Below are 22,028 nucleotides of genomic sequence, written 5' to 3' on the forward strand. Positions count from 1 at the left end.
GAGGTATTATTACAAAGCGGTGTCACTCACTTTGTCTCGCCAGCCTGCTCTAATACTCTAATACAAACGAGCTGTAATAAAGAGAGCCTTGAGAATATGTAAATCAGATCTCATCATCCAAATACTGGCATGCAAATGAATGTGTACATATTTTAATTGTCTTCCTCCAATTTTCAAATTCACTGGTCCTGATATGCCAGGATTCAAATGCAAATGGCCTACCAGTATTTCATTAATACCTTAATAACATGCTGCTTTTAAGCACAGTGATAAGTTAATTCCTCAAAATGGGTAGTTCTTATAATCTTATCTCCCGCAAGACTCCTACCCTGCCTTAAGAAGACAGGAACAGCGCTCAAATGCTATTAAAAGGAACACTATTAAATCCCGCTATCACTGAAAATGTACATCTTCATAATATGCAATTGGAAAAAAGGGAATGGAAAAGTGCATCATTGCCTGTGCTGCGCTTTGTGAACAGTAATTATGTGATTGGCCACATTTAATGTATCTAACATGAATTTTGTTTGTTTACCACGTGTAAAATTTTGATAGAGGGACTTTTTTGTTGTGTTTTCATTTATGTAGGTGGTCATGTTGAGACAGAGAAAGGATGGACGAGCAGATGGGGAAGCTGTGGACAGGATGGACAGCTCTAAACCTACTTGGAAGGTGTGTGTATTTAGTTGCTTAAAGTTGGATTCAGATCAATTTTAATATTTTAATTTTGGTTAGTGCTTAAAATAGTCACTTGTGCTAAAAGAGAGAGCTAAAGCATTCTAAATGCTTCTACAAACTTTTAGGAGGGTTTCTTGTTTACAAACAATACTGGATGCACACACAAATTCAGGGGGCAAAACCGAAAACATGTGGTATGTCGAGTAGTTCCTTGGCGATGCATCATGAAGCCAGACTCTGAAATATATTCCGTTTTTATTCAAAATATTCACAAACGTACTATATCATTAATTATATTATATATTCAGATTTTCAGTGTGGAAATGAAAGTGTATTGTCGTTTTAAGCAGTGGTTTTCAAACCTGTCCTGGAGGCACCCCAGCTCTGCACATTTTGTAAGTGTCCCTTATCAGACACACCCAATTTAGCTCTTGCAGTCTACTAATGAGCTGCTAAGTTGAATCAGGTGTGAAAGATGAGGGAGACACACAAAATATGCAGGGCTGGGGTGCCTCCAGGACAGGTTTGAAAACCACTGGTTTAAAGGGTTAGTTCACCCAAAAATGAAAATTCTGTCATTAATTACTCACCCTCATGTCGTTCGACACCCGTAAGACCTCTGTTTATCTTAGGAACACAAATGAAGATATTTGTGTTGAAATCCGATGGCTCAGAAAGGCCTCCATTGAGACCAATGTCATTTCCTCTCTCAAGGCCCATAAAAGGCACTAAAGACGTCGTTACAAAGCCCATCTCACTACACTAGTTCTAAAATAATTTTATCAAGCGGCGAGAATAGTTTTTGTGCACAAAAATAACTATTTTGCGAAGCCATTTGGAGGTCGTAGGGCTGTCGAACAACATGACGGTTAGTTATTAATAACAAAATTTTCATTTTTGGGTGAACTTACCCTTTAAACACATTTATCATGATAATGGTAGTTGATAGGCCGATGCATTTCCACCGCAATTAAGAGGATCTGCCGGATTTACATCACGTAAATTCATATTTTTTTCCTGAAAATTCTATAGTACTCAATTTAAATGTCTGAAACTTAAAATAAACATTATTTGGTTGAAAACACTGAATAATTGTGAAATATGAAAAGGCAACAATATCATCAGTGAGAAAATGTCACTGATCAACTGAATGATTTTTGGTTTCAACACTAAATATGTGACAGAATAATACACTGTAGGATGTAGTAAGGGCCAAGCTTAAACTCACTGTGCTGTCTTTGTATGTTCTGGGAAAACTTGAAAGTTGTATGGTCAGTGTCGATCATAGCGCCTTTTAATTGCCGTTTTTGACCCGGCAATAATTCATTTACACATTTTTTTTTTTTTTACAATATTGCTGTTTTTTTCTGTGTTCTTGATCAAATAAATGTGAACTTGGTAAGCATTAGAGACTTTTAAAAGATTGAAAAAATCTTACCAACCCCAAACTTTTGAACAATAGTGTATGACCCCATAGGTTTTATCCATACATGCACTTTGTAACATTGATATCTGAGGCACTGGTCCAAAAGGGATCCCTCCTTCTCTAATACTTCTCTCACAGATGGTATTTTCTTCACTACTGAGAAATAAACTGCATTGATTATGCGCCAAGTGGTTTTGCCCTTCAACCTTCAGCACAGACTGCTTAAATTGTCTCCTGTCTCTGAGTGTGACTCACTTCTAACTGCCAGCCAACTAGAGTCTGGTCAATAGGAGAATTGTGAATTGCTCTTAAACTTTGATCCCGTGGTTCATTGTTTAAATATCATCTTATCTTTTATTTATGTATTTGAAATGCTATTGATTGATTTTCTGTTGTGAGAGATTTTTTTCAATGCAGCAGTATCGATTTGATCATTAGTTAGCAAAATTAGTTTGGGGGGGGGGGATACTAGCTTGTGGGTTTCATTACAGAGGTCTGTCTTTAAAGTTGGCCTGTTTTCTAAATGAATGTTATAGATCTTATTGTGAATTATTCATCCATATGTGCTTCGTAAAAAACTATATTGACCTTGTAATTTTAATTAAAATGTCATAACTTGATCTTCCGGTGTCATCAGACTTCTCTCTGGTGACATATACGAGACTTCTTCGATCATTTTTTCCGCTTAAAAAAGCTTGTTTTCATCTTCATCTATTCAACATCGACAGACTTCACAAACACAGATTTCTTTCCATGTTTATGTATTTCCTATTGAAACAGGAAGTTTTGACAGGGCATATAATTAAGATATAAAGATTTATGGGTATTAAAGAAAATATACACAATTAATACATTTAAATGTGTTCATTTACTAAATATAAGTGCAATAGCATATAGATGAACTTTATAGTTAAAGTCAGCATGAAACGTAAATTGTGATAGTCTTTTCATCGTTATTGTGCGGTACAGTATATCCAAGTGAAACGGTTGCTCTGTCCTCACGACAGTCATCATGAAAGAAGAGAAGAGATGCCACTGCAAGAGGGAAGGGAAGCGATAACAAGGGCACCTGAAATAAAAAAAAATATACAAGTAAATAATTTGCAGTATAATAAATACTGCAATATTCCATGAAAATAAAGTAATGTCAATTTTGATTTCATGGTTACTTTAACAGTCATAGGGCCAGATTTACTAACAGCTTGCTCCAGCACAAACCCTCTTTTGCCGTTAAAAAACTACTGTCAGGATTTACTAAAGAAAAGAAAATTAGCACTGAAAAGGCGTAGACAGGGTTATTTGAGGTTGACCTTATTGCATATGCATTTGTAAGAATTTCCCTTTCAGATGAAAAATTAATGAGAGGAGAGTATTTAAATCAATCCAAGGTGATTTACTAAGGTTTGCGCTAGTCAATCTACTGGTATTTGCGTCATTATTCACCTCCTAAAAAGCATGTCTTTAACCCGACGCTGTTAGCTTGTTTGCATTGGTCATTATGGAAATGATCCTGATGCGTCTGTGTTCTTTAATTTAATCATCAGTAGATCACAAACAAAACTTTCCACTTCCATCTGCAATTTTTTGGAATTGCGTCCATTTATTAAATCTGGCCCATAGACTCATTAAACTTCCATTTTAATATTATAAGGAGCAAATTTAAGCAGCTAATTTAACATCATGTTTAACATCATGTTCCAATGTTCTGTGTCAGAGTTTTTCTGAAAGGTTTCTGACTCTGAAAAGGTAACTAAAATGTTATCGCTCCTAATGAGGAAGAACATTACCACATCTGCCTGTTTGATACCTCACAGTGTGTGATTCACTGTTTCTTCACCAGTCTCTGTGTGAACTGAAACTCTTTGAGTTCTCGCTCCTCCAGGCATCATTCGCGGTTTGGCTCTTCTGTGATTATTTTTGATCATAACTGTCGTGTATTTAGGCCCTCATTTTAATATATTTATTTCCCAAATACAAGTGCTCTAATTATTCTGAGTTTATTGTTATGATTTATATAGTTGTATTTTAATAGAACAAAGGCAAAACATGTTCTGCTGGGTTTCCCCTGGGAGTTGTTAGCACCTGAAAGGTTGTGTTTCATAATATTACACCTTCAGGGGAAGATAGGGAAAATTAGAGGACTTTTCCCAAACATAGCTTACTTGAATTTTAGCAGAAAATCATACATTGTACATTTGAATCTGCATGTGTGATTAGAAAGGATGAATCATATAGAGCTGGATGGAGTGAAGGAAAGCCAATAGAAGTAGATTCCCAGGCACGCCAGACGTGGTCCAGACTGTGTCTCTCTGGAGAGCTGGCTGAAGTCTCCCTGGAGGGCAGAAATATGGCTGATAGTTTCTGCGGTTCATGGCTCATCAAATACTTAAAGCAAAGTTCAGCCTGTTACATATATATTCACTTATGATAAATTGTTTTGTTGTTTTTGTGTTTTCTTTTGTTATTATTATTATCATTTTCATATTGTTTAAGAGTCTGTGACGTGTAAAACATTGATATTATGCATAAAGCTGTTTGAAAAGTTGCATTTTTGTTGAAGCCATAAAATATTTTGTTTTATAGCAAAAGGTAATAAATCTAATTGTTTTGAGTCCCTGTTTTGTTCAGAAAGTAGGCCTATTGTATAATTCAAATGAAAGATGAATTGGGTTTTAGTGGCAGTGTATTAAATTAGTATATAATGAGTAATTGCGAATGTAAATATAAGGGGTAAATGTCATAGAGATGCGAGAGACAAAAAAAACTGTAAATTATTTGTCTCTGGCTGACTGCCTGCTGCGCTTCTGAATCTGGAGCTCTCTCTGAAGAATTATTTAATTAACAGCATGTAATTCAGTTTATGGCTGAGAAGCGCATAAAATCATCTGCCAATCAGCATTACTGACATCCACAAACACATATGTGCAAAAACGCTTCAGGCAGGGCTCTTTAAAGGTCCTTTCTCAGCTTTCCTGTAATGATATAGAGCCAAGCATATCAGTGAAGCAAACTCCTCTCACTTTAGACAGCCCTGTAAAAGTGTCCTCATTAAATATGCCTCTATGGAATTCTCCTGTCAGCCCCAAACTGGACGTTTCTGTTTTGAGAAAGCAGCTAATTTTTGGGGCAAAGATATGCATCTCACCCAGGTCGTGTTTTTGTTCCCAATAACATGCTGAGGAACCCCTGAGTTTCAAGTGGCAAAATCTGGAAGTTTTAATTTGCTCAGCTGTGTAAACTAAAGTAGATGGATGAAATGCCTGGTCACGGTTTGATGTATGCGAGAGAACCTCTGAACTCCTGGGGCCATAATTGTACTAAAGCTGCATAACCTTGCTGAAGCTTGCTGACTGTGTTCTTCAGACTCTGACTCGGCATATTTGCTTCTCTGAAACTTATTTAGAAGATTATTTAGGACCCTGAGGGGAAATCTGGGGACCACTAAATAAGTTCTCAACTAGCTCTCCATTGCATCTCTAACATTTGTTTGTATTTGTGACAGAGGCTTCCTAATGGCTCCATCGATGTCCACGACGACACCAGCAGGTGTTTGGAGCTGCAGGAGCTGCTGGATAAGGCAAATAAGGAGCTGGCCCAAAACAGAGACCGGGTCAGCGGCCTGACCAATCGCATGTCCGAGCTTGAGACGGAACTGGCTACCACCCGCAAAGACCTACTGAAGAGTGAAGAGCAGAGCGCCAAACACCAGAGGGACATACGCGAGGTTAGAATGATTGGGGGGAGAGGAAAGGGACAGAATGAGGACAGAACGATGAAGGCTTGTCTCAGGAAAGATACAACGTCAGGCAGCAGCTCTGCTTTATTTTCGCTTAGAGCCAGAAGGTTACAAATAATGCAATTGTGACACTCCAAAAAAATGATTTACTTTGCAAACCAGTACATTCTTTGGTGAAAGACTCATTTTGAAATATTCATGGTGTTCTTTTTCGTACATCTAAAGTGTATTCACGTCATGTTGCTCCAGGTGTGACATCAGCAACAAACAAACAAAATGATATTGGTTCTTGTGTCTTGTAACCAAATGTGAGAGAATCCTCCTGAATGGGATTGAAAGCTACAGCGGAAGTGATTCTTGTCAGTGAATAATGGCTTAAATTGTTCTTCACGTAAAGCTATGATATATATATATATATATAGTGCACAGGTCACAAAGACTAATTTTTTCTTCTTCTTTTTTTACAAAAATACTTTTATGGTGTTTTTGTCATATTTGGACCTTGATATTATTGTGGTTCACTTTCATTGTATAGAAGAATAGCATAAAGATTCTGTTTACCACCAAAAAAAGAAAGTAATGTTGGTTTGAAATGAAATAATGACTTTCATTTTTGGGCGAACTATACCTTTTAATATTGATTGTAATTATTTCTAGTAAAGTCGCAATGTATCAGAACTACTGACCGATATTTTTTTCCATATTGTGACATCCAAGTGAAACGGATTGTCGAAAAAGAAAAAAGGTTAGTTTTATCTGGTAGTAGTTGATTGGATAGAAGTAGATTTGAATGCAAGCGTTGTAAGAAAGGCAGTTTTAATTTAAATGTGGTTTAAGTTTAAATACATTTATTTCATGATGACTTTAAGTACAGTTTCATAGTAAAAAAAAAAAAACCTTTCCCAAATGTTGTTGTAGTCTATTAAAGGTTGTCAAACTTCCCAAGGGTTTTTGTTTTCTCTTACTATGTGCCTGTTCGACAGGCGATGGCACAGAAGGAGGACATGGAAGAGCGAATCACAACGTTAGAAAAACGTTACCTGGCTGCCCAGAGAGAAACCACCTCAATCCATGACCTGAATGACAAGCTAGAGAACGAGCTGGCCACCAAGGACTCACTTTACCGACAGGTACGCCAACCTTGAATCAGACCTGGGCTGATTCAAATAAGCGCCATAGGTCAGTGCTGGTTGATGTCTCATAATTCAGTCGAGATGTAATGAGAGTCATGTTCCATCTGTGCGTGTGCGTATGAAGGGCTTGTGTTAGTCAGAGGGGGTTTAATTAGCCCTAAAGCAGCAGACTCATGTTGGAATCCTTCAGAATCCTACTGCATGCTGAGAAGAGGCATGCTGGGAGAAAGCAGGTACCACCTGACTGTTTTAATATCCAGATCCATCATCTGGAGAAATAAAGAGGATTCCCAACTGCATTGATGTTGGTGCCAGTTTGGACAGAGTGTTTGTTCTGAATGCAGTGGGTATAAATATCTCGAAAGATATAGATAAAGCAAGACATCTGCTCTTGTTTAGACAGCATGAGTTTGTGATTTTGCGCTCCGGGAAGGATTGTCATAAGTGGGGACAACCAGGAGTGGACAGGGCAGACCCAATAAAGAATGTAAAAGGACAGCCCTGTTTAAGCAAATATTCTCATTAAATCATATTGATATTACAGTGATGTACACTAATATTCAAACGTTTGGAGTCAGTAAGGTTTTAAAACTTTTATTAATCAAGGATGAATTAAATTTAACAGTAAAGACATTCTTAATATTACAGAAGATTTATATTTGAAATAAATGCTGTTCTTTTGAACATTCTATTCATCAAAGGGTTAGGCGAATATTAAGTGGCACAACTGTTTTCAACATTCATAATATTGAGCGCCAAATTATCATATGAGAATGATTTCTTAAGGATCATGTGACACTGAATACTGGAGTAATGATGCTTAAAACTCAGCTTAAATAAATAAAATGTTAAAATATATTTAAAAAGAAAACAATTATTTTAAATTGTAACAATATTTAATAATATATCAGTTTTTACCGTGTTTTTGATCAAATAAATACAGCATTTTGAAAAAATCTTACTGATCCCAAACATTTGAACGGTAGTGTATAATCCAGATTTTGACTTTATATATAATTTGTCTTTATATGTTGTGTGTGTTGTGTATACACTGGTGGTTTGTTTTTATGTGCACTTATTTATTTTGTATTGTATGTGTGCATCCTTTTTATATGTATGGTGTGTGTTTTGTTTATGTGCGTATGTTGTGAGTACTTGTACCTTTGTGTGGACCTAATATTTTTCCTTTGTCCTTTGTGTGTGAATTAATATATTGGGTGTATAATATCTCAATATTTGTGTGTTCTCTAAAATGGATGTGTTTATGGTGCCATGTGTGTACACCCAACCTGCCTTATTTTCGTGCGGTTTGTGCGCACGTGTCTCTTTATCAGAGCGAGGAGAAGGTACGACACCTCCAGGAGTTGCTGGAGTTGGCGGAACAGCGGCTGCAGCAGACCATGAGGAAGGCGGAGACTCTGCCCGAGGTGGAGGCTGAACTGGCCCAGAGAGTGGCCGCCCTTACCAAGGCGAGTACTCAGTCACTCCTCCAGATAACAGCAGCGGGGGGGGAAAAAAATGAGCGCGTCAGTTCATAAGATTATTTTCTGTCAGGAAAACACCCTCTGAGATAGTGATGAAACAAAATGATAAGGTAAAGAAGGGCGGAAACTGACATGAAAAGATTACACAGCAGGATTAGATAAGAGATAAACAACAAGAGATTGTTCAAAATACTTTTTAGCCTACTGAGACATGATTTAGGATTCTATGATAAGTCAAGACCCAAATTTGGTTTGCAAATGCAACTAATTGCATATTAATCAGATTCATATTGACTTACCTTATAAGTTAAACAGTTAATGTATTAAGCAGACAATTAATGGTAATGGGGGGCTTCTATATTAGACCTTACTAGCCTATAAAGATAATGAATTTCAAACCTGAACCAAACATATTTTTATTCAAAGATCAACAGTCTGTTATTCTTTAGTCTGCCACAAAAAACACTACATTAAAATCATGAACTCAAATGTTATTGTGAAAAGAAAAAACACGACTGTTGTAAGTAACAGTGCATGAATCAGACCTTTCTGTATAGCCTAACGCTAATAAGCTTAAACGAAAATAAAGAAATAATTGTTTAGTGAAATATTTTTTTGTACACAGTGCCGCGAGCAATCAATTACTCCTTTACGCATGCATCACATCAACGTCCTCCTCGCGCTGTACGCAGAAACGCAGAAAAAGGTTGTATTGTCTTTGTGCATATAGATTAATAAGATACATGTATAGAAACAATGAAACTTTAAAATCACACAGCTATAGCCTACCTATAGTGTAGATTTCGGGACTGTCCCGAATTTTTCGGGACGTCTGGTCACCCTAATGGAGCCCCATGTCAAAATGCCCAACTTTACAGCAGAAAAAAACATGTTTACAGCCTGGTACAAATTGTGGTTTTGGTCAATACGGCTAATTTAGCCTTAAAGTTATGCATAATTAAGGGCGTGGTCACTTTGATTGACAGGTGGATAGCCATTTATCTGCTGTCTGTTAGTCATTGGGTCACCTCAGCTCCGCCCACATCCCGCCTCTTTGTCTATTTTCTGTTATCCGAACGTGACGCACGATGACACGCTGCCAAGATGGCAACGGCCAGCTCGTTTCTACTTTACGCTTCAAAACTACACTTCAGAATCCTGTGGATGGCGTCATGGACACTCTGTCCATATTTGTTTAGAGTCTATGGGCTGGACCAAATAAATAAATAAATAATAATAATAGTACATTTAGTCTTGGGGTCCGCTCTTCATACATCACTTAATGCATCTGATATAATTTGACAGATCCTAGATCTTCTTAATTTGGTTCTTCAAACAAATTTGCAGATTGAATTAAAATATCTGGATTAAATTGTCTAAGTTCCTGTGTTCCCTGAAGAGGGTAGATGCATTGATACTCAAAACCACGATCAGCAATGCAGCGATTGGCTGGCGGCAAGACATCAATGTAATGACATCATATAATTAAAAAAGCCACTTGGCAATTTTAAACAAATGAAAAAACAAAACAAAACAAAAAACAAAGTATTTCTGGACCTTTATAAGGGAACGGCCAAATGACTAAAACAACATAAGATAATACATAAATGAAATGTGCATTGTTTTTTGTAAACATGATTCCCAATTATTTTTATTCACCATTTTATAGTATTTGTAGACTCGTTCCAATATTTTAATTTCATTGTTCTAATTAGCAATTCATTACATTTTTAAGTAAATTTTAATATTTTCTTACAGGGTCAAGTTCTCTGCATCTCCTACGCTGCATCAAGCCATCCCATAATATATGTCACTGCACAAATTAATGCACAGCTCAGACTGACGTTACTGGACGTGTGTAAGACGCCAGTAAAATTATAAAGTAATTATTCCATCAAACATAAATTTCTCAATAAAGTGGATTTGTGTATAATGTTGTGTATAATATAGTATTACACACAACATCATAATATTATTTTCAAAAACATTTTATATTATTTTTGGTTTTTATTTAAAATGATTATTGCCCCTGGTTCAGTAAGGAACTCTTGTAATAAAGTATCAGTGATTGGGACAAACAACTTATTGGGCTTAAAAATATGCAATCTAATCCTGTTTGCATGAAATAAGCTGCTCGCGAACAGGTTTAAGCTTACGGACCTGTTGCTATGACCGCAAGTCCAGGATGAGCGTTGAAGAACCAAACAGTCAACAAAATAATCAACAATTAAATCCAGCTGAGTTAGCGCTGTACAAAGAACGGACCCCAGTTTCACACTAGCCTGGTTTCCATTACAGATTTGTGCAAGACTTGATATATTTTCTCAATGTCGATAAAAAAATGATTCCATTAACCAATGTTATGCGACTAAAACATATTTTTTTCCTCCTGCAAGAGAGGTTTTCTTTCAAGCTGCTGTCCGTAACTTTTTTTGTGTTCAAGAAAAATTATATAATGAGAATGTACAACATGAATCAATTTTCCAAACCGTGTTTTTGTCTTACCCTGACTCATTATGATACACTTGTAATAAGTATTTATATTGGGACTGTTTCAGGCCAGACTGGTAGGTACCGCTGCGGAGGAGCACAGTCCCTGCGTGATCCACCATAGACATAAACAGAGAGAAGTAGCTCCGGCTGCAATGTTCTTCCGCAAGATGCATGTAGTTCTGTTTATTAACCACTAGAGTGCAAAAAAGTTACGGACTTGTAACATTTGGTGATCCACGGAAGGCGAGGTTGCTGAACCCAAATGCAGTCTTTATTTGAACACTTAACATAAATCAATATCAAAACAAAGACTTGGCAAAACAAACAAAAGACTAGACTTGACTTGACTAAACTTGACTTGACTTGACATAGACTTGACTTGACAAACACTCACCAACAGCAGGTTACACATGCAATAACTGACCAAGACTATGGCAAACATGAGGGCTTAAATACACAAGGGCAAGTGACAAAACGAGGGACACCTGTGAACAATGATAAACAATAAACCAATGAGAACAAGACACAGGAACACGAGGCAGGAACACATGAGGGCATGGAATCACATGACAAAGGACCACATGACAAAACCAGGAAGTGCATGACAAAACCTGACAGTGAACATGAAAACCTAAAAACATGAAACATGAAACCAACACCAAAACACCCTGTGACAGATCCCCCCCTCTATGGGCGGCCCCTGACGCCCATAATTAATCAAAACATCAATAGGGTCTTGGGGGGCGGACTTGGGGGAGGGATGGTGGGCCAGGCCCGTGCCAAGGCACCGGACCAGGACCCTGGCGTAGCTGGGACGGGCCTGGGAGCATGGGCGGACCCGGACCGTGAGGCGAGGGCGGACCCGGACCGTGAGGCGTGGGCGGACCCGGACCGTGAGGCGTGGGCGGACCCGGACCGTGAGGCGTGGGCGGACCGTGAGGCGTGGGCGGACCCGGACCGTGAGGCGTGGGCGGACCCGGACCGTGAGGCGTGGGCGGACCCGGACCGTGAGGCGTGGGCGGACCCGGACCGTGAGGCGTGGACAGGCTTGGACCCCCGGGCGTGGACAGGCTTGGACCCCCGGGCGTGGACAGGCTTGGACCCCCGGGCGTGGACAGGCTTGGACCCCCGGGCGTGGACAGGCTTGGACCCCCGGGCGTGGACAGGCTTGGACCCCCGGGCGTGGACAGGCTTGGACCCCCGGGCGTGGACGGCCATGGCGGTAGAGACAGTTCAAGGGGCCATGGCGGTTCAGGCAGTTCAAGGGGCCATGGTGGTAGAGGCAGTTCAAGGGGCCATGGCGGTTCAGGCAGTTCAAGGGGCCATGGCGGTAGAGGCAGTTCAAGGGGCCCCTTGCCCCCCCCAAAAATTTTCTTGGAGGAAGCTACGGGCTTGTGGGCTGGAGCCTGGACAAGGGCTGGAGCCAGGAAGTGGGCTGGAGCCGGAGCGGGCTCATGGGCTGGAGCCTGGAATGGGGCTGGAGCCGGAGCGGGCTCAAGGGCTGGAGCCAGGACGTGGGCTGGAGCCGGAGCGGGCTCAAGGGCTGGAGCCAGGACGTGGGCTGGAGCCTGGACTGGAGCCGGAGCGGGCTCATGGGCTGGAGCCTGGACTAGGGCTGGAGCCGGAGCGGGCTCATGGGCTGGAGCCTGGACTGGGGCCGGAGCCGGAGCGGGCTCAAGGGCTGGAGCCTGGACGTGGCCTGGAGCCTGGACGTGGCCTGGAGCCTGGACGTGGCCTGGAGCCTGGACGTGGCCTGGAGCCTGGACGTGGCCTGGAGCCTGGACGTGGCCTGGAGCCTGGACGTGGCCTGGAGCCTGGACGTGGCCTGGAGCCTGGACGTGGCCTGGAGCCTGGACGTGGCCTGGAGCCTGGACGTGGCCTGGAGCCTGGACGTGGCCTGGAGCATGGACGTGGCCTGGAGCATGGACGTGGCCTGGAGCATGGACGTGGCCTGGAGCATGGACGTGGCCTGGAGCATGGACGTGGCCTGGAGCATGGACTTCTGTGGGACTAGGGGGCTCCTCCTCCACAGCCCCCACCGTAAATGAGGAGCCACTAACCAGGAGGGCATGGTCAATGTATCCCTCCAGGGATAAGTGGATTTTCCCTCCTGGGAGATGGGAGCGCAGAGGTTCATTCAACCCAAATCTAAAAATGTCTTTCAGCGCCACATCATTAAAATCAACTGCATGACAGAGTCCACAAAATTCCACCACATAGTCCTCGAGGCATCGGTGGCCCTGGCGGAGACGCAACAGGCAAACTGCTGGGTTCATTTTGAAGGTCAGTTATTCTGTAACATTTGGTGATCCACGGAAGGCGAGGTTGCTGAACCCAAATGCAGTCTTTATTTGAACACTTAACATAAATCAATATCAAAACAAAGACTTGGCAAAACAAACAAAAGACTAGACTTGACTTGACTAAACTTGACTTGACTTGACATAGACTTGACTTGACAAACACTCACCAACAGCAGGTTACACATGCAATAACTGACCAAGACTATGGCAAACATGAGGGCTTAAATACACAAGGGCAAGTGACAAAACGAGGGACACCTGTGAACAATGATAAACAATAAACCAATGAGAACAAGACACAGGAACACGAGGCAGGAACACATGAGGGCATGGAATCACATGACAAAGGACCACATGACAAAACCAGGAAGTGCATGACAAAACCTGACAGTGAACATGAAAACCTAAAAACATGAAACATGAAACCAACACCAAAACACCCTGTGACAGGACTACAGTTTTAAGCAATGTTGGTTAACTGTGATGGGTCACACTTGGTGTCCAGTGTAAAATCTGGATCCTGATTCAAAACCATTTAAAAATCATTGATTCAACCCATTTGTTTTCCGACACACAGATACATGGTGCTCATGCAAGTTTGAGTCTGGCAGTATTTCTATTTCTGGTTCCAGTTCCTCGCCTCAAAAAAGACTAAAATAAATATAAAAATACAGCTGTACTGTTCATGATAAGGCACTCCATTGCATCAGCCATCAAACATGCACAGGTAGAGCAGATATTTCTTTTACAGACTTCCATCTCCTTTTCTTGCCAGTTTAGATAACCCTCACTCGGTCGTAGTCACTTTCCATCCGAGCATCAGCTGGAATTGTGGATGACAGTGTTTTTCCAAGGCAGCCAAATGTCTCGTCAGTTTGTCAGAGAGGCTGTGGGGTTTTGTTTATTGTCTCGCTAATGCGGCTAATTAAAAATGGCAACTTTTTGTCATTCTCAGTTGTGGCATCCTGTCACACACCTCATGCTGCTAATGATACAAATCCATGGCCGGCCTTAAACCAGATGGAGACATTCTCCTTTCTGAGATCCTATTTATTATTCACAGAACATGCCGTTATTTAACTATAGTCTACTTATGTCAAGGAAGCTGAACTGTACATTTATGAACTTTTTATCATTTAAATATGGTTTATTTAAATATATGACAAGTACATTTCCTTAACCAATAAGCAATTTCGAAACCTTTCTTCTTAAAGGTGAAGTTTCTAATCCTTGAAGGTCTTAGCCCTGCTCTCTTTATACTAATGTCAGTGTTTCCTGCAGGCGGAGGAGCGTCATGGCAACATCGAGGAGCGATTGCGCCAACTGGAGGGCCAGCTGGAGGAGAAGAACCAAGAGCTGGGCAGGGTGAGGACTGGGTTAGGGTCATGACACCAAAAGGGAAGAGGGATGTAGAGTGTGTCATTGAGAGAGTGAACGTTGGAAAGAGAAAAGATGAGATTGCTTGAAGGATGATGAGAGGAAGAAAATGAGGAAGTGTGAGTGTCTTTGGTTTATTATGTGTGGTTTTGATTTTTTTTAAGTGCACATAAGAATGAACACTATAAAGAGATACACCAGTGTTTTGAATGTGTGTGAATGGGTGCCCACAGTATCTCCACATTAATCAAAATGCCTATTTCAAATGGTTCCCATTAAGGAAAATGGGAAACACTTTACAATACGGTTTCATTACTTGTTTTATTAATCATTTTAATTAATAATGAACTGCACTTCAGCATTTATTAATCATTGTTAATGTTAATTTCAACATTTACTAATACATTAATATATATATATATATATATATATATATATATATATATATATATATATATATATATATATATATATATATATATAAAGTTAAATGAAAAATACTTCCAAGAAAATGCATTAATCTTAGTTAATACATTAATAAAAACAAAAGTTGCATCTGCATTTAAAGGGGTTGAACTAACAATAAACAGTTATATTTTATATACATATATTGTAAAAAATTATTGCTAATTGTCAGTTAATGTTAGTTAATACATTAACTACTGTTACCTAATGGAATCTTATTGTAAAGTGTTACTAAATGTATTATAAACATAATAATATTATTATTATTATTATTATTATTAAAAATATATATATATATTTTTTAATTATCGCCTCAATGTCAGAATGTTTTATTTATCCATTGTTTAGTGACATATTAGTCCTAGCAGGATTCAAAAAGTAAAAAAATATTCATTAAGAATAATAAACTTTGTTATAGTTTGGGTCAAGTTTAATATTTAGTACTTTGTGTCGTATGAATGTATACATTTGTAAGTATATGGTTCTAATTAGATAGTAAACACGTGTGTTTAGGAAGCTGTGAAGATGTTACCTGTTGTACAAAAGGTCTTGACCAGGACTTCAGGTGGTGTGTTTGACCTCACAGTAGGAACTCTGAGATCTGACCACTCCGATTAGCCTTTGCTGCTTTATCCGTTCTTTTGTGTTTCTCACACACAAACTGAGATTGATAAGCTAGCACTCTTGTAAACACAAACACACACACACACACACACACACACACACACACACACACACACACACACACACACACACACACACACACACACACGCTGCTGCTGCTCTGTGAATATGGGGCATTTTTTAGCTCATCTTGCAGATGAATTTCCCCACCCCCAGTGAGAGCAGAGCTGTAATTGGCTGCTATATTTGGATTTTGAATAATTCATGCATGGTTAATTTTCTCCTGCGTGTGAGCTGATGGTTGTAATGACTTAAAGCAGTCAAAGAGAGTCCTTATCTCCCTTTAGCCTTAATTAACCCTTGGATACATACACCTCAGACTGAACTTTAGTTTGAATTCTTCCCCTGGCAGTCACAAAGCTCTGTGTAGACTACATTTTAAAGGCCGTTTGCCACCAAAAGAAAATTAAGATTGTGTTGCCAGGCAACAGAGTGCCCATATCCCACCGCAACTGTTTAAAAGTCATCACCCCTGCATTCCCCTACAAGGACTGTCATTTTTGGTTTTCCAGAGGGATGATCACAAAATACACACCTTTAGAAATATGTGAAAAGTTAGTATTAAATTCTAAAGCAAAATGTGAACTGCCAAAGTCAGCTGTGTTTTAATATCATGAACCAGAATTTAAAAAATCAAACACCTAGAATATGTTCACAGAGCGTTAGTGTGTAATACTGCCCTCTATTGGTTATACTGTACATAATGTATATCATCAGAAAAAAAATTCTATAGACAGGCCATATCTTGCTGCACACATTTTCTTTTAAAAATGTAATAATCTAGTTTTTACTGTTAAAAGAAAGGATGTTGTTTCATACTTCCCCCTTTTTTATCTTCTCTATTTGCTCCATTACTTTTTCTCAGGCTCGGCAGAGGGAGAAGATGAATGAGGAGCATAACAAACGACTGTCTGACACTGTGGACCGTCTCCTCACCGAGTCCAATGAACGGCTTCAGCTACATCTGAAGGAGCGCATGGCTGCGCTAGAGGATAAGGTATGGATTTTACCATGCCCGTCTGCACATATACTGTACGCAGTTATTATCACTCATTACCTTAAGCACATTATCATCTGATCTTTGAAGTATTCAAGCAGAACACAGCCACAAACAGGCATTCAATGTTCATCCTTAGGACAAAAAAAGAAGCATAAGATACAGTATTACGAGTTATCTTCAGAAGTAAAATTTATATTACTTTTGGCAAATAGTTTTTCATTGTTGATTTTTCCTTTCTTGATAACTGAATTATTTAAATTATCATTTAACCCTTGCAATGCATTAAAACACTTTATACACCTGTTGCATTCCCGGGTCTTTTTGGACCCGGTGGAACGTAAGCTTATAAGACAGTCATAACTTAATATTGTTTTTAACTAAAACCATATTATATCTGATCACTAGATTTTCATTAATGTTACCATATTTTTATGCTATTACTGCAAAAAAAAAAAAATATATATATATATATTCTTTGAAATTTAAAGCAAGAACCACATTTAAAAGAAAATTCTCATTTTTATGCTGCAATGGTTCATCAATAAGTGGCAGCAGAGTGGAATGTGGACTTGTGCTTTTTTGAACTCTCTTTCCATTTTTAAATGTAGACTATTTGGTCTATGAACTTTTGATTTAATTTGTAATTTTATTTTAATTTCAGAAGTTTTGCGTGTGCATGTGCAATGAGTTGCATGTATGCCTTTCAATGTTAGTTTTTTTTCTAAAGTAATTTGAGACAAATCTAACTAATAGTAAAAATAAAAAAGTCAGCATAATTTCATGTGTAAAGTTACGTGTGTGTGTGTGTGTGTGTGTGTGTGTGTGTGTGTGTGTGTGTGTGTGTGTGTGTGAGCCTGTTTATGTGGTTTATGAGGACACAAATGTGTATAACTACATGGGTATTACACTAGTATTACACTATAAATGTGGTTTATGAGGACATATCAAATGTCCTCATAATTCAAATGGCCTTAAAAACATACTAAATGATGTTTTTTTGAGAAAGTAAAAATGCAGAATGTTTCCTGTGATGGGTAGGTTTAGGGGCAGGGGCAGTGTAAGGGGATAGAAAATACGGTTTGTACTGTATAAAAACCATTACGCCTATGGAGAGTCCCTGTAAACCACATAGACCAACATGTGTGTGTGTGTGTGTGTGTGTGTGTGTGTGTGTGTGTGTGTGTGTGTGTGTGTGTGTGTGTGTGTGTGTGTGTGTGTGTGTGTGTGTGTGTGTGTGTGTGTGTGTTTGTGTGTTTTACTTTTAAATGGTTATCTCTCTTACATTTTTTTTATTTTTTAAATAACCTTACTATATATCCAAAGACGTTTTTCATTTTTATGTACCTCTTCCTCATCAAAACGAACCCAAATGCTTAAAAAATTATAGAAAATAAGATTTTTTATTTTATTTTAAATAACTATTTCAAATATTTGAGCATAGCAAAATGTCCATATTTATACTCTGCCTGCAACACACTATGGCAAGGCCATATTCTTGGCATATACTGAAATGGCAAGGAATAGTTTGTGAAAAACAGATGTAAAGGTTCCCTATTCAGCTTGAATTAATAGAACCCTGTTTGTTTCTCTTTTGAGCTGTAAGCTAAGAGGACAGAACAGACTGTGAAAAAAATGAATGGCCAAATGTGAAGGGACAGGCTGAAGCGCCACATGTAGAGAGAGAGAATTTTCATGTTTTTTTACAACCTGCTGCTTTAAGCTTATTATTAACTTAGTTTCTTCTGTTGTTGTTTTTTTGTAACTGCCATCAAGAACGCACTCATCCATGATCTGGAGAATTCCCAAAAACAAATGGAGGAGTTCCATCACACGAAGGTACCCCTGCTCATTGATATCGCAAATCATATAAATCAAATATATATAAATACTGCGTAACATGTCTTATTATTATCAGTTAAAAACTGTTTTAAAAAAATGCTTAATATATTTATGTGGATATTATAAATGTCTGATGAATAAAATTTTAAAAAATTAAAATCGTATTGACCCCAAACCTTTGAACAGTAGTGTATTTTTAAAAAGTATTTTTGAAAAAAATATCTAATTAAAAAATAATTTAATTAATAAAAAATAATTTAAGTACATAAAAGCAATTTTCCTCATAATTCTAAAATAACTATATTAAGCCAAGTTTATTTGCTTGACTAATCAAGTGTTTTCTGGCTGTGTAGGAGAGGCTCATTGGGGAGATTGAGAAGTTACGGGCTGAACTCGATCATCTGAAGCGCAGGAGTGGTGCGTTTGGAGACGGAACATATCCTAGGTGACATCCAGATTTAAAACAATGATTGTATTGTTATATAATTATACTAAAATATGAGCCCTGTTTTTATTGGCTCATTAAACGTGATATGGCTGTAAACATGCAGTAAAGTGTCTGATGCTCATTTTCTGTCTCTCTCTCTGCTGTATTAGGTCTCATGTTGGCAGTGCCACAGACCTGCGGTTCTCAGTGGTGGAAGGTCAGGGGGATCATTACTCCTCCACAGGGGTCATACGACGGACTCAGAAAGGTCGACTGGTGGCACTCAGGGATGAACCCACGAAGGTGCCAATGTCACACCTCTTCACATCTCACATCTGTCACTGTCTTAACCAAAACTTCTCTTCTTGTTCTCTTCTCTGTAAATAAATATGAGCAATGGTATAACTGGTCCATGTCATGACATCATTGACAATCCTTATTTTAAGCTAATAGACATGAACATGAATGTTTGTTCTTTCAGTCAAATCTCTCTCTTTCTCTCTGTTCTTTTCTTTTGCCCCATTGGATGCGTTTATTGTAAGTTCCGGGTTCTTTAATCCACAACAAAACATGTTAATAGCACATTAGATCTTACTGAAACAGTCAAATCTGGAAGTGTGATTGAAAACAAATCCTTAAAATATAGCTTTGTGCCATGATCCATGTCTTTATTCCCAGATCCTGCCGTTGGTGGAGCAGGATTGGGATCGCTCTCAACCTTCCAGCTTGCGGGCCAGCCGTACTCACCTGATGGGAAGCGACACCGAGCTGTCCGACTTGGACGATGAAGACCGCGAGACCATATTCAGCTCGGCCGATATGCTGTCCCCCAGCGGGCACTCAGATGCCCAGACACTTGCCCTCATGCTACAAGAACAGTTGGATGCCATCAATGAGGAGATCAGGTTGGGAATATAGACTAATAAAGGAAGACATAACATGAGTAACTGGGGTTTAGTAGAACCACTCAGAAGAATACCTTACCAACTGCCTAGCAATGCCCTGGAATCGTTTATAACACATTAGCAACAGCCTGACAACCATTCACAACACCCTTGCACTATGGCAATGAGTTTTGCATGAATTAGCCCATTTACATTTTTTTTTCTTCCAGAAAGCAGTTTCACGGTTAACTATTAAAATGACTAACCGCTAATTTAACAGCAAAAATGGGTCATATAGTGTGTGTCATAATTATGATGTCAGAGCTATCTGCGCATAATCATGTGACCACCCATATCAACACCTATTCAGTGTTCATCATTATGATGGGGGCGTTGTTACTCATTTAAATTGTGAAACGTTAACTAATAAACAATGGTTTGCATAGGCTTAGGGCCAGATTTACTAAACAGCAAATTAGCGTGAGAGCACAATTCCAAAAAAGCGTAGACGGGAGTGGTAATTTCTGGGTGTGATCTACTGATGACGTGCAAATTAAAGAACAGAGACGCATCATTTTCATAATTACCAACGCTATCTACCAAGAGCTGCACAAATTAGCATCATGCTTTTTTGGGATGTTAAATAATAGTGAAAATACCAGTACATTGACGAGCAAAAACCTTTGTAAATCACCTTGCATGATTCATTTAAATACTCTCCTATAAGTTTTGCGTCTGAAAGGGAAACTCCTACAAATGCATATGCAATAACTTCAGCTGCAAGAATAAGCCTGTCCACGCCTTTTCAGTGCTAATTTTTCACAGCGTGTCTTTAGTAAATCCTTTTTTAATTGCCAAAAGAGTATTTGTGCTGGAGTGAGCTGTTAGTAAATCTGGCCCATAAATGTACAGTAGCTAAAACAGGCTATTTCATTTATATTTGGTAAAAGAAACCTTGACTTATATTAAAAGGAAATGATATGCTAGAAAAGTGTCAAATATTGGTGCTTAAATGCCCCCTTAAAATAGTATAGTAAATTCCTTATCTCACGTATGTCTTTCTTAGCAGTTTGATCAGATTTGAATAAAAACTGTTCAGGGTTACACTTTACAATACATGCTTTAGTTTATGAGTACTTACAATTTCACAGATTGGATGACTTGCATATGAGACCTAATCATCTGCCTCGAGTTTATCAGCTTAGAGCCTTCAAATATCATGTTCATTTTTCGTATTGATCCGAGCTTGTGCTTTAAATACATGCTCTGTTAAACAGTCTTCAGACTAGTGACCAGTTAAAGCCAGAGTCAAGTTTCTTCTCAAACTCATCAACCTTTTTTCAGATTCAGAATGACTAAGGCCCTGCAAGCTGAATAAAGGAGCACCTCTGCTTCTCTGTGCTCTGGCGGACCGCAGATATGACTGTCAGGCAGTCTGAAAACTTCAGTCTAAATCCAAACAGGCCTCCAAAGCTTGTCCTGATACCGAGCTGTCTGGATTCCTTTCACTAGCACAAAGCGCTGGCGCTAGAACATCTGTCATATATGGCGATATTTGTATGCCTGTAAGCTGAATCTGCCCCTCACACAGATTGATTCTGAGTTGTGGATGAATATAAATGCCAGACAATAGCAGAGCTATCACCTGAAATGTGCAGATAGTGATGACTCATGACCTGAGCTGTGGGTTCAACAGACAAAACTGCCACTGCATGAATACTAACAGATAACAATAGTAAGAGTCCTGGCAGATGTGCTTACTGCTCTTCAGACACACTTGGGATGTGTGTGTCTTATGAAGGACGTTCTTGCTGTCCTTGTGCTGAGTGTTCTCTCTCTCTATCTCTCGCTTATTCTGTTCTAGAATGATCCAGGTGGAGAGGGAGTCAGCAGAGCTCCGGGCAGATGAGATCGAGAGTCGAGTGAACAGCGGCAGTATGGACGGCCTCAATGTGACCCTGCGACCGCGCTCCTCCATCCCCACCTCCGTCACCGCCCTCTCTCTGGCCAGTTCATCGCCTCCTGTCAGCGGCCGATCCACTCCAAAACTGACATCCGGTTCAGCGGCCCACGAGTTGGGCATCATGACCCTGGTGATC

At 39.3% G+C, this 22,028-nt stretch overlaps 1 protein-coding gene across 16 annotated transcripts in view; it reads left to right on the forward strand.

Annotated features, from left to right (window-relative positions):
• Positions 1-22,028, forward strand: part of ppfia4 (PTPRF interacting protein alpha 4) — a 142,152-nt gene that overhangs the window by 99,218 nt on the left and 20,906 nt on the right. For 10 of the 16 annotated variants that reach the window (XM_067432221.1, XM_067432219.1, XM_067432223.1 and 7 more), the window contains 11 exons: positions 589-672; positions 5,607-5,828; positions 6,824-6,970; positions 8,308-8,442; positions 14,535-14,618; positions 16,645-16,776; positions 18,553-18,615; positions 18,972-19,063; positions 19,216-19,348; positions 19,724-19,950; positions 21,794-22,022. In XM_067432221.1, the coding sequence (XP_067288322.1) occupies positions 589-672; positions 5,607-5,828; positions 6,824-6,970; positions 8,308-8,442; positions 14,535-14,618; positions 16,645-16,776; positions 18,553-18,615; positions 18,972-19,063; positions 19,216-19,348; positions 19,724-19,950; positions 21,794-22,022 (1,548 nt within the window). The remainder of the gene's footprint in view (positions 1-588; positions 673-5,606; positions 5,829-6,823; positions 6,971-8,307; positions 8,443-14,534; positions 14,619-16,644; positions 16,777-18,552; positions 18,616-18,971; positions 19,064-19,215; positions 19,349-19,723; positions 19,951-21,793; positions 22,023-22,028) is intronic. The other 6 variants (XM_067432226.1, XM_067432233.1, XM_067432234.1 and 3 more) reach the window with 3 other exon arrangements.

This window comes from Pseudorasbora parva, chromosome 22, assembly GCF_024679245.1.
Source record: "Pseudorasbora parva isolate DD20220531a chromosome 22, ASM2467924v1, whole genome shotgun sequence".
NCBI classification, from domain to species: domain Eukaryota; kingdom Metazoa; phylum Chordata; class Actinopteri; order Cypriniformes; family Gobionidae; genus Pseudorasbora; species Pseudorasbora parva.